This window comes from Nematostella vectensis, chromosome 5 (genome assembly GCF_932526225.1).
Source record: "Nematostella vectensis chromosome 5, jaNemVect1.1, whole genome shotgun sequence".
Taxonomy (NCBI): Eukaryota; Metazoa; Cnidaria; class Anthozoa; order Actiniaria; family Edwardsiidae; genus Nematostella; species Nematostella vectensis.
The window spans coordinates 11623147-11634489 of NC_064038.1; the positions used below are offsets into that span (position 1 = coordinate 11623147).

The 11343-nt window shown below is 42.3% G+C and overlaps 2 protein-coding genes across 3 annotated transcripts; both read right to left on the minus strand.

Annotated features, from left to right (window-relative positions):
- LOC5517640 (cytochrome P450 3A2) lies at positions 1-6228 on the minus strand. Its single transcript, XM_001637666.3, has 6 exons — positions 5688-6228; positions 4784-4986; positions 3265-3553; positions 2854-3042; positions 2438-2552; positions 1-1570 (listed from the first exon to the last, which is right to left on the minus strand). The coding sequence occupies exons 1-6, from the start codon at positions 6042-6044 to the stop codon at positions 1191-1193; spliced, it is 1533 nt and encodes a 510-aa protein (XP_001637716.1). The 5' UTR covers positions 6045-6228; the 3' UTR covers positions 1-1190.
- Positions 6229-7629: 1401 nt separating this feature from the next.
- Positions 7630-11266, minus strand: LOC5517707 (adenosine 5'-monophosphoramidase HINT1). Of its 2 annotated transcripts, XM_048728044.1 has the most exons (4): positions 11114-11254; positions 9406-9441; positions 9195-9299; positions 7630-8517 (listed from the first exon to the last, which is right to left on the minus strand). In XM_048728044.1, exons 1-4 carry the CDS (start codon positions 11222-11224, stop codon positions 8350-8352), a joined length of 420 nt encoding a protein of 139 aa, XP_048584001.1. In that variant the 5' UTR covers positions 11225-11254; the 3' UTR covers positions 7630-8349. The 2 variants fall into 2 exon arrangements, with proteins under 2 accessions (XP_048584001.1, XP_001637717.1); XM_001637667.3 differs by lacking the exon at positions 9406-9441 and having other exon boundaries at positions 11114-11266.
- Positions 11267-11343: the final 77 nt, after the last annotated feature.

The window sequence follows — 11343 nt, forward strand, 5'->3', positions numbered from 1 at the left end:
TATTTGAAAGGAGTTTTATTGAAAATGTTGCGACCTAATTGATACACAAATGAAGTTCAAATGCTAAATAAACAATGCGTTGAGTTGAGTGGGATCCCTGTGCTTATACGTTACTGATGGTGCATATCACAGCGCAAGTCGAAACATGGAGTCTCACAGTTCAACAATAATCGATATAATGCTACCCCCCTCGCCAGACGCAAAATCAGTTGGAACCTGATATTTTTCAGTTTCAGTCTACATCAGCGAGCGAGCTGTGCGTGGCGTAACCGACTAAGACAGGGATAGGATCCTGGTTATTGCCTTCCCATTAATGCGCGGGTACCTCAGGTTCCTTTGTGTTGTACAGTTAGCTAGTTAGCGGTGCTGGGGCCGAATTCTCCATCTTAGCCGTAAATTTTTATGCTAGCCATACGGTGTGTCAGCGCATGTTCTGATCTGGAAGATTCTTGGCCATGTCCTCGAATTTTACTGTCAGTACATTTCATGGCGACAACCGCATACCACGTTAACACATACCACAGTAACACATGGCACAGGGCAACCATAAGGGAAATGTGATCATTTACGATCTTACGATCACAGGGTATCCAGGAACCAGGCTCTTCGTTAGGGTTAGCAGGGGGGGGGGGGGGGGGGGGGGTGGGGGGTGGGGTTACCCCAGTTTTCTAGCTCAATCGACTCGTCCCTAGGCCGTACCCAGTATTTTTCTTAGAGGGTGCGAAATCCAAAAAACACCTAATTCTTTTGACGTTTATTATCGGTTTGGCTACAAAAAAGGTTTGACTTATAGATTTATAACATACGAGAGTGTTCTAGAATGCCTTTTTTTCTATCTAATTTGCTTATGCTTGTATAGTTTAGTCTTACAAATAGTACGTCTATTGCGAAATGGAAGTGGGGGGAGGGGGGGGGGGGTGAAATACACCCGGTTAAAAAAACGTTGACATGTTTGGTGTCTAGCGCCGTACTACTCCAAGTTTGATTGGCTCGTTTGTGGTGAGTGTTTGGTTCGAGATGATGTTGAGAGGTTTCGTGTCTCGCGTGACACAAAGCGTGACACAAACGTAACACAAAGCGTCTAGCGGGGTACTACTCCAAGTTTGAATGCTCGTTTGTGGTGAGTGTTTGGTTCGAGATGATGTTAAGAGGTTTCGTGTCTTGCGTGACACAAACGTGACACAAAGCGTCTAGCGACGCACTACTCCAAGTTTGACTGGCTCGTTTGTGGTTAGTGTTTGGTTCGAGATGATGTTTAGAGGTTTCGTGTCTTGCGTGACACAAAGCGTGTACCTCTTGAGCATGCGCACTAACACCAGCTTGATCTCCATCTGCGCGAACCTCATCCCAATACAGTTGTGGGGACCGTGTCCAAACGGCATGTACGCGTATGGGTCACGTGACGCCTTGCCTTCAGGGCTGAACCGCTCCGGATCGAATATGTCGGGGTCAGGGTAGTACTTGGGATCCCTGTGTATGCTGTAGACTGAGGCGAGTACGCGGCTACCCTGTGGTATCCGTAGTTTATTGATAATGCAGGTCTTTGTGCATTCCCGTATGACCGCGAAACCTTGAAGATATAGCACACTCAATATATGACAACAACAAACTCGCTCTCCATAAAAGTAGGGTGATGGCAATTTCTTTCAGAGTTAGAAATTGCCGACCACACTTAATGTGTTTAGGGGTTACAATAGCTATCACCCTCGTCTGTTTTCACTGTTTTTATGTGCGCCCCTTCCTCCGATTGGCAACAATTCGATCAATCGACGCGAAAACACGAAGATAGAAAGCACTCATAGTGAATGACAACATCATTTCTCTACCGAACTGCCCTCTGAGATTGTTGATTAATCTGGGAAATCATGCCCGCGAATTCCAAAAGGCAAAAATTATGGCTTCCGTCTGTCAAAAGCAGGGGCGTAGCCAGGGGGGTGGCCAAGCCCCCCCCCCTTTAGCAGCCAAAATACAGTAAATGTATGAGACATTATCTAAAATAAAGGAAAAAATGCCTTGAAAGTTCCTTTTGGGCCCCCTCCTGTTAAAAATCCTTGCTACGTCGCTGAAAAGTCTTATCAGCTTTTCATTAAGGCCTTCATTTTGATGGTTTCCAGTCAAATCTCGAATCAAACTACAATGCGCTGTGCAATCAGAGTGTTCCATAGGAATTATAAACTTCATTGACGAAAGCAATACGGTTTTAGCATTTGGAAATATTGTCAATCAATCAATCAATCAAATCAATCGACCGACCGACCGACCGACCGACCGACCGACCGATCGATCGATCATTCAATCAATTTTTATTGGTAAAACTTGGTGAGCGTTCTCCGTATACTCCTAGTAATCCAAATCGCAGTGAAAATCACAAAAGAATAGTGTTATCAACAGCAGGTTTCGACAATGGATGTGAGCACCTGAATTGTATATTCCTCACCTGGCGGGCAGAGCCTTAGCGTCTCTGATATCACCATTTCAAGGTACGGCAAGTCGTGCACGGTGTCGTACGATGGCATCTCCTCCTCGCCGCTCCACACGCTGTCGATCTCTTGCTGTAATCACAATATGACATCAAAACTTATTTTACTTCCCTCTGTAACAGACCCGATGAAACCCAACCCGAAGGAAATTTTCGACGAGCTCTTAGCCTCCCCGGCACCCGGTGAATTTTTTTTCTTACCCGACGAGTATACTCGTATACAACCTATAAGTTGAGTGATGACAGGCGGTTAATAAAAATTGACTGACCAGGGAGAAATTTCGGTGAGTTTCCAAAAAAAAAAACGACGAAAATCATAGGGTGTTATTTTCAACAGTATGTGATATACTCTAAAAGCAATAAAGACTTTTTACCTGCAATTTCTCTTGTATTTTTGGGTTCTTGGCCAGGAAATAGGAAGCAAATGCGATAGTACTGCTAGTGGTCTCGTGTCCAGCTAACAGGAACACGATTGTGTTGGCAATGATTGCATCCAGTGAAAGTGCCTTGCCGCCATCAGTGTTATCAGAGGCTGCAGCCTCAAGCATCAAGTCCAACATGTCCTGAACGTAGAAAAGGGAGGACCTGAGCTCGTAAAATCTATAGTCACGGTCAGCTCAGCAGGAAGGAAAAGGGGGAGAGGGAGAATGTCTGTAGAAATCTAATTATCAAATCCTGATTTTTTTTTTAAATAAAAGGGGTTGGCTTTTCACTTTAGGATGATTTTGTCCTCGCTAAGTAGCGGGCATGGTATTGGAACAACAGACCATTCAAGCATCCCTTACTTTCCGTGATGAGCCCTCTCTCTTTTTCATCTGAATAACACCCTGTACAAAGCTGTTTAGTTCGAGAACCTCTCTGAAGAAAAGTGACGCCCCAATCTTGGAGGATACGAGTTTCTGTCCGCCGGGAAGCAAGGGCAGGACAGCATTGGCGAGAATGGTGCGTATCAGACTTGGTCTCATAGCGGCAGTGGCCTTCTTCATCACAGGGTCTTTTGGGTTGTTCTGGCAGTCTGACTCCACCCCGAATGCGCAGGAAATTATAATGTCGAGTGTCAGAGCAGGGTTAATCCTGTGGACATAGATGCAGAGATCTAGCCCTCTGAATAGGCAATTCCAGCTATAAATATGCGCGCGCACATAACCAACTTCCGGAATGCAGCGCGCGCTTCGTTGGATGTAAGCTTAAAAAATTGCGCGCTGCATTCTGGTAGTTGAGGTAGGTTTCTATGGTTATGCGCGCGCAAACTTATAGCTGGAATGGCCTATTGGCAATACGTGAGCATTAATAGGACACTACTTATATAGCTAGAGACATCATCACCAGTCAGGTAAGTGAAGTGATCCGCACATTAGTACCAACTCAGGGGCGTAGCCAGGGGCGTGGCCCAGGGGGCCCGGGCTCCCTCTTCTAGCAGCCAAAAATGCAGTAAATGTATGAGACATTAGCCATAATACAGAGGCAAATGCCTAAAAAGTGCCTTTTGCCCCCCCCCCCCCTGATAAAAATCCTGGCTACGCCGCTGCAACGTAAGCAACTGCCGCCATTTAGATGCGACATGCACTTCGCTCGTTTTGAAGTCGCCCTGAAGTTTTTTTTTTTTGCCAATGGAATTTATCTAAGGCAAACCGACGATGCCATATGCCTAACTATAACAAAACAGCTGACCATGATTGTTAAACTGCACGAGTAATAGACTGTGCTATAGTTCCGTCACTTGCCCGACCAGTGCCGAAATGTGCATAGCTAGTGTTCCATCACTGGCCGGACTGGTGTCGATGTGTGTATAGCCATAGTGTTCAGGAGCGGATCTAGGGGGAGGGTTTAGGGGGTTTAAACCCCCCCTTGGGCTGCCAGAAAGCCATATGTAACAAAAAAAACCCTTCCCCCCTTTGTCACTGAGCCAAACCCCGCCTTTTGCAAAAAGCTAGATCCGCCCCCTGGTGCTCCGTCATTTGCACGACTGTTGCGATGTGTGTATAGCTAGTATTAAGTTCACTTATTCTATTAAGGCTGGCGAGACGTCAATTTTACACTTAAATGATGTCACATTGACATACTTCATGACGTCACTTTGATTCTCACATTATCACAGTCACTTTTAAAAGCACTCTATGGGTCTAGTAATAGGCCATTCCGGCTATAAGCATGCGCGCCCACTCATCATGGAAACCTACCTCAACTACCGGCATGCAGCGCGCGATTCATTTGGTGCAAGCTTAAAAATGCGCGTGCTGCATTCTGAAAAAAAAAATTATAGCTGGAATGGCCTATTGTTGTTGTCACAACAATTATACTGACTTCATGACGTCAATTGTCTCCCCAGTCTCCGCGGCGCAGGCTATCTTCTTCATGTACACATCACATGCCTTGTTCATCAGAGGGACCATGCCTTTCAGCTTGTGCGCACTGAAATTAGGTGACAAAGCATGCCGCAAATTTCGCCATTCTTCGCCAGGCAGTATGGTCAACATCTTGTCCAGAGGAGGGGAGAAATCGGCTTTCTGATTGAAGAGCAAATATACAAATCACCATCAAATATTGTAATTTCGATTCAAGAACCCACCAATCATGAACTTAGCCCTCCCCCTCCCCCTCCCCCTCCCCCTCCCCCTCCCCCCAATTCTTTCTGGCATATTTCGTTATTTCTTTGTTGAAAAAATCCCATATAAGACTCCAGAGACGGCACAAATTTACAGAGCTTAAAACAGATAATCGTTTTAGTAGAGATCCTTCGATTGTTATCGATAGCTTCATCATAGGCCATATTTCTCCAACATTCTTTTTCCTCCAATTTCTTTTTGTTTATAATACTTATTGCGAGAAGGAAGTTTTACGTCAGCTTATCAAAGCGCTCGACCACTAGATGATGAATTAGCACATTTCTTCTATATAAGAAAAGCCAGAAAAAGCTGTGGTTTCTCTATCTTGCTCTCTTGCATTGCAGCATTAATTTACATATCGCTTATCAATGTCACGCACTAACAGTCACGTATTATTTACAATTTCGAAGCTTACGCAGATAATACATCGATCTTGTTAAAAAAACTTTACCTGGTCAAAATCGAAACAGTAGAAAAAGCTCAACAGAACATAGTGCCTTCACGCAAATTATTGGCTACGTAAGCACTGTTTAGTACTTTTACATTGTACTATTGTACACAAACCCCACAGGACATACAAACGACAATTCTTTCCTACCTACCAGTCGATCGTGGAAGCAGTCAAAATTCTTGACCATGATTGCTTTGAGAAGCGCTGTGTCCTTGACGAGTATACTTGGCTTTCCCATGAAGCTCAGACGAATGGCAGGGCCCTCATACTGCTTATAGAACTCGTCCAAAAGCAAATGAACTTGACCACGATTCTTCGCCAAAGCTGGGAGATTACTGATGAATGGCCAAGGTGTAGGCCCTGGGGTATTAGGAAACTCTTTCTTTAGCGATCTGTTTGCTTTCGTCCCGAACCAATACAACAGCAAAGAAACTCCAATCGCGATTGTTACCCAATGGCTAACAACAAGTGAAGTAAGGCTACAAATTTGGACTAATCGCGCTTCCATATTGTAAGCTATGGCTCTGTGAGCTATAGAGGTTGATACGCAATGCGCTGAGTAAGCGAGAAAACTTCGTCGGTGTCTTGCTATAAATAGATTTAGTTGTCATCGTCAAAGCTTGCTAGCCTCTAGCTTCTCATGTTTTCGAATATTGGGAGTCCTGTGGCACCGTTCTTGTATCGAATATTTTCTTTTTAAAATTTGTGAACCGAATATATCTGTTATAAAGCCAATTTATTGTAGTTGTTGTCTTAGATGATCTGGTTCCGTTTTAGCCGTGATTCATAATAGTTTAGTTTAGGCGATTTTCCACCCTATCATCTCGGTTCACCTCCTCCCCACTCGTATTTTATTACGAGTGGGGAGGAGGTAAACCGAGATGAGGGAGGAAAATCGCCTAAACTGATATAAGTCACGGCTAAAACGGAACCAGATCAATCTAAGACAACAACTACAATAAATTGGCTTAATTACATATATATTCGGTGCACAAATTAAATATAATATTCGATGAACGAGCATTTCGTCTGGTTTGCCCGTGGTTGCGCGAGCGAAAACCGAGGTATGCTAGGGAGTACTTTGCGAATAGCCAAATTACCGAATAACCCAATCGGGCTGTATAATCGTCGCACAAATAGTCACAGAATTCCAAAATTTCTTCTTCGCACAGCAAAAATGTTTACGATCCATTAGACTTGTTGTCCATGCATGTTGTTATTAACCAGGAGGAGGAGGGGGGGGGGGGGGGGGGGCTTACTAACGGGGACGTGCCGATGGATGGGGTAGGTTTTTTAACTTCTCTGACAGGGTACATATTTAAAGTTAATTATCTTAGACAGGGTACATATTTCAAGACTTTTTGTGCTGAACGACAGGAGCAAAAAGATGCATAATTCAAATTGTAAGGTTGTGTTAGCTTATATCAGGGGCGTAGCCAGGGGGGTGGCCCAGGGGGGCCGGCCCCCCCCTTCTAGCAGCCAAAAATACAGTAAATGTATGAGACATTATCTAACACACAGGAGAAAATGCCTTGAAAGGGCCTTTTGGGCCCCTCCTGTTAAAAATCCTGGCTACGCCGCTGTGTATATTTTGTTGATATTTTGTCTAGAGGTTCCTTGCGTGATAATAAACAAAATAAGCTTTGGTACTTTTTGGTTGATGATTGAGAAAAGTTGCCATAAATAATAGAAAAAAAATGGCAATTTCGCCAATATTGTCTTTATAATAGAGTCTTTATAATTTGCAATATCTCAAGAACGGATTATCTACCAAAAAATACTGAAGCTAACACTGCCTTACAATTTGAACTTGATATTTTTTGCTCCTGTCGTGCTGAACAAGGTTCTGATCTTATAATCCCCATCCAGACCCTGTTGACATTTATATTCTGTTTATGGGTTTATCAACCAGGTGTATGATGGGACGGGTTTAACATCTCAGGTTTGTGATGAGATTAGACAGTACTATTTGTATACTACTTTGATGCATCAACCTGAATCACAGGAAATCTCATTTTAATTATTTTTGATCTCATTAAAAGGGGGCAGCATACCAATAGAAGGGGTGCCTTTTTTCTATAATGGCCCCAAGATTATGAACCTTTTTTATTTCAAACGTACTGTCGTTTTCCTTATTTATATCACATTTGCAGTCCGTTACTGCCGTTTTACTAAATAACATCATAATTGGATGCTCATTTAATGAATGCCATGCAGCAATGACAATTCTGTCCACTGCACTTTACAGTAAATGATCTTTTACTACACATTTCTGCTACACAAACACAGGAATAACGGTAGTTTCAATTCAGTTTACAATACAAAAAGGTACACAATCGTTTAAATAAAGACTTAATTGCAATCAAAATAAAAGCCTTAATAAATAACAATGACTTTAACATCTCATGGTAATGATGTGGGTCCACTGAGGACAAAAAAAATATCGTTTAAATAAACATCAAGTGGCTGGGACCAATTTTCAAATAGTCACTTAAAAAAGGCCAGATCCTTCTTTTGCCAGTGAAAGCCTGTGAAGCAAGGGTTTACTTGTGTAAATAAAATTTTATATATGATATGCCAACCACTGGCTTACCATTTGATTTTTTTCAAATAAAATTTAGTCCACTGCTTCTTATCGTTTTTAACTGAAATTAGTTCACTATAATGTTTTTTTTTAACTGAAATAAATGAACATGAATGTGTGTCTATTCTTTGCGCCTTCTTGGCAATAAAAGCTCAGGAATTTGAGGGATAATAGATGGGGAGAAAGGAGAGGAAGTTGGTTAGACATGTGCGTAGATGAGAAATTTTCCCTAACAAGGAGGCCATCCTAACTGCCTGCCTCCAATGACATGCAGGTGCAAATGGTAGACAGACTGACAGCCATGCCGGCCATCATTGATGACTACTCGAAAGCCATCCTCTGAAATCCCTTTGTTCTTGGCAACATCTTTTGCAACTAGAAGACAGTGCCCCAATAGCTGAAAGGAAAGAAACACAATAGTTATTTGTACTTGTAACAACTCCCATAAGCAGAAAGGAAAAGTGTGTGTATTTTTAGGTAATATTTATTTATATTAAATAGTGGTGAGGGCTAGATGAGAAATTGTTATTTTTTTGTTAGTCTGTTTCAGGAAAAAATAAGTGTTGTTGTTGAAACAATAAATTGGAGGCAGGGACAAAAATGGGAATGGTATCAACACAGAATGCATGTTTTGAAGACTGAATGTTAAAGGAGTTATTTTCAAATCTCTTTCACCCTGGTCACCTAAAGGATAAAATGACAACCCTTAAATACTGCTAGAATCGCAAAACATTGTCTTGATATTTCAGAGCTTTTGTAAATGCAAGGCCTCCCCTTCCCCCTTTTTTTCATCCAGTTTTCTCCACCATTAGAATAATCAAGGTGATCACTGCCAGATAGTTTACTACTCAACAGCAATTCTTTTGCACTAATTTAAATACAGGATTTTGCCTTTAAGCCAATCAAGCCTAGATCTAACCTGATTTGAAAAAGGCAAATAAAAACATACCAATAAATGCCTGAATAACCATATATTAGCAAAATTTAGATGGTGGGATGAAAGCTTAACTCTGGATGTACCCGGATATTATACTATTCTGCGTGCTGCAACCTTCTCTCAGCTGGCAAGCATACCTCTGCATTCCAATTCTGTGCTAGTGATAGCTTTTGGATTGGTGTCTTTGGTATGACAAGGAAGTGAACAGGTGCCTGAGGGTTGATGTCATCCATGGCAATACACTACGCATATAACAGAGTTGATCAATAAAGGCAAATTATACAACGACACTTGTAAATGGCACGCTCTGATTGGTTAATAGTCCATGTGTTATTAGAGGACACACACACGTTTGGCATCAGCATGTGCGCGAGCTCCCCCAAACTAGAATGTAAAGTAACAAAACATTAAAATTGTTGTATAAAACAAATAGATCATATTGTTTTGTGCGTCTTCCCTGACAACAGTCATGCAACTCGACTGTGTCTTGTTGTGTACTTTTTTGTTCATTCTGTGCATCTATTAGAGGAAGGACCAGGCCCGTACCCAGGGGGGTGCAGGGGCGCGATTGCACCCCCCCTAGAACGGCCACAAAAAGTCCACTTTTGGTTCTCAATAGACATGTTATTTGTAGAAAAAACAAAAAATCATAACCTAGATCACTCTGGTATGTAGCCAAATCCGACAATAAACGGTGCAAAGGCATAAAAAAATCCCTTTTTGTTCTTTCGGAGTTGGTTAGATTTATATCAGAGAGCTCCCTCCCTCCCTTAATAGTGCTCAATACGTGTCTTTCGTAGAACAAAAATACAGAAACAAACTTTTGCTTAGTTACCGTCAGTTAATTTCATGCATTGTGAAACCGAAAAAGAATGTGTAGTTCCAGATAATATCCATACCCCCCTCCCCCCCCCATTGAGGGGGGCGGAGGTTAACCCCACACCCCTCTGGAATTTCCAACCCCCTGGAAAAAAATAAACACAGTAGCTGTTAAGGAAAAAGGGCATTTTACCCGCCTTCCCCTCTGGAAATTCCTGGGCGTTCAATGGGGGGGGGGGGGGGTATCATACCTGCCAACTCTCCCGGTTTTATATCAAATCTCCCGGTCTCCCGGTTTTACCTTAAATCTCCCGGTTTATGACCAAATTTTAATCAATCGAGTTGTTTTTGAAGTAAAAGTTGGATTTTAGCCACAAAGTTATGCAATTCTTATAGTTTGTATTCAAGTTATGACGTTTTCGAGGTTTTTCGAGAAACTTTAAATGAGCCTTTTCCAGGCGTTTCTTGCAGACCACAGGACTACAACCGCAATACTGAAATGCTTGCATATATCGACCCATCAAGTTTGACCATATTTTCGTGCGAATTGTTGAGAAATTGGCTCATACTTTGGAGCTGTTTTCGCAGGAGTTTGTAAGTTGCCGTTGTAAATCACGCCGGCCACAAACTTCAAGGCTCATCAGAGAGAATTTTTAGGCGCTTTGTGGTTAGGATACGATGGAATAAAATTCTGGCGAAATTGATGTTCTTGACATCGAACAATTAGTCCAGTCAATCTAGTGTTTTACCAAAAAGTAATTGCAACATAAGTAATTTCGAAAGGCAACATCGCGAAAGTTTCGATCAAAGTTTTCACAATCTTATCATATTTTATCAAATAAATATAAACTGAGATTGTTACAAAGTTGAATAAATTTCTGTAAAAACAGACTCACTTATCATCTATCCTATCATCTTTTCTTTCGCTTTACGATAGGGTATCCAACAACAATAAGAGAACAAAAGAACACACACATCTTCGAGCAAAACTCTGTGACTTGCTAATCCCCCCACCCCACCCCCCCTCATCCCGTACCCCCTCCTCTCCCCCTCCTAAAATAATCTCCCGGTTTTTCAAGTCTGGGGGTTGGCAGGTATGGGGTATGGATATTTTCTGGAACTACACAATATGATCGCCACGTTGCGTGAAACCGATCGATGGTACAGTAATCTAAAATTAAAAGCATTCTATTAAAAAAAAACTGCAGTTTAAAGCCATCTTATGGTAGGTATTTACCTTGTCATCTTCGTGTATGAACGTGGCGGGGACATCTCCCCGGATAATGCGGCTAAATATCGTATCACCGCCTGGCACGGCGCTTTGGGCTTTTTCCTCTTCGGACGCCATTTTGGAAAATTTGGCCGCTAGAGATTGGGGAAACTACACAGGTTTCCCGTAAGATTTTTTTTTTGGCGAACTGTACAGGACCCGAAATGATCCCAGGACCCGAAACGATCCCAGGACCC

Coding starts and splice junctions, on each gene's coding strand:
- LOC5517707 (XM_048728044.1), bottom strand. CDS start 11,224: ATGGCGTCCGAAGAGGAAAAAGCCCAAAGCGCCGTGCCAGGCGGTGAT. Junction 9,442..11,113: donor TCATACACGAAGATGACAAG/GTAAATACCTAC, acceptor TTTACATTCTAG/TTTGGGGGAGCTCGCGCACA. Junction 9,300..9,405: donor CACATGCTGATGCCAAACGT/GTGTGTGTCCTC, acceptor TTATATGCGTAG/TGTATTGCCATGGATGACAT.
- LOC5517640 (XM_001637666.3), bottom strand. CDS start 6,044: ATGGAAGCGCGATTAGTCCAAATTTGTAGCCTTACTTCACTTGTTGTT. Junction 3,554..4,783: donor GAGACAATTGACGTCATGAA/GTCAGTATAATT, acceptor CTATGTCCACAG/GATTAACCCTGCTCTGACAC. Junction 2,553..2,853: donor AAATACAAGAGAAATTGCAG/GTAAAAAGTCTT, acceptor TTGTGATTACAG/CAAGAGATCGACAGCGTGTG.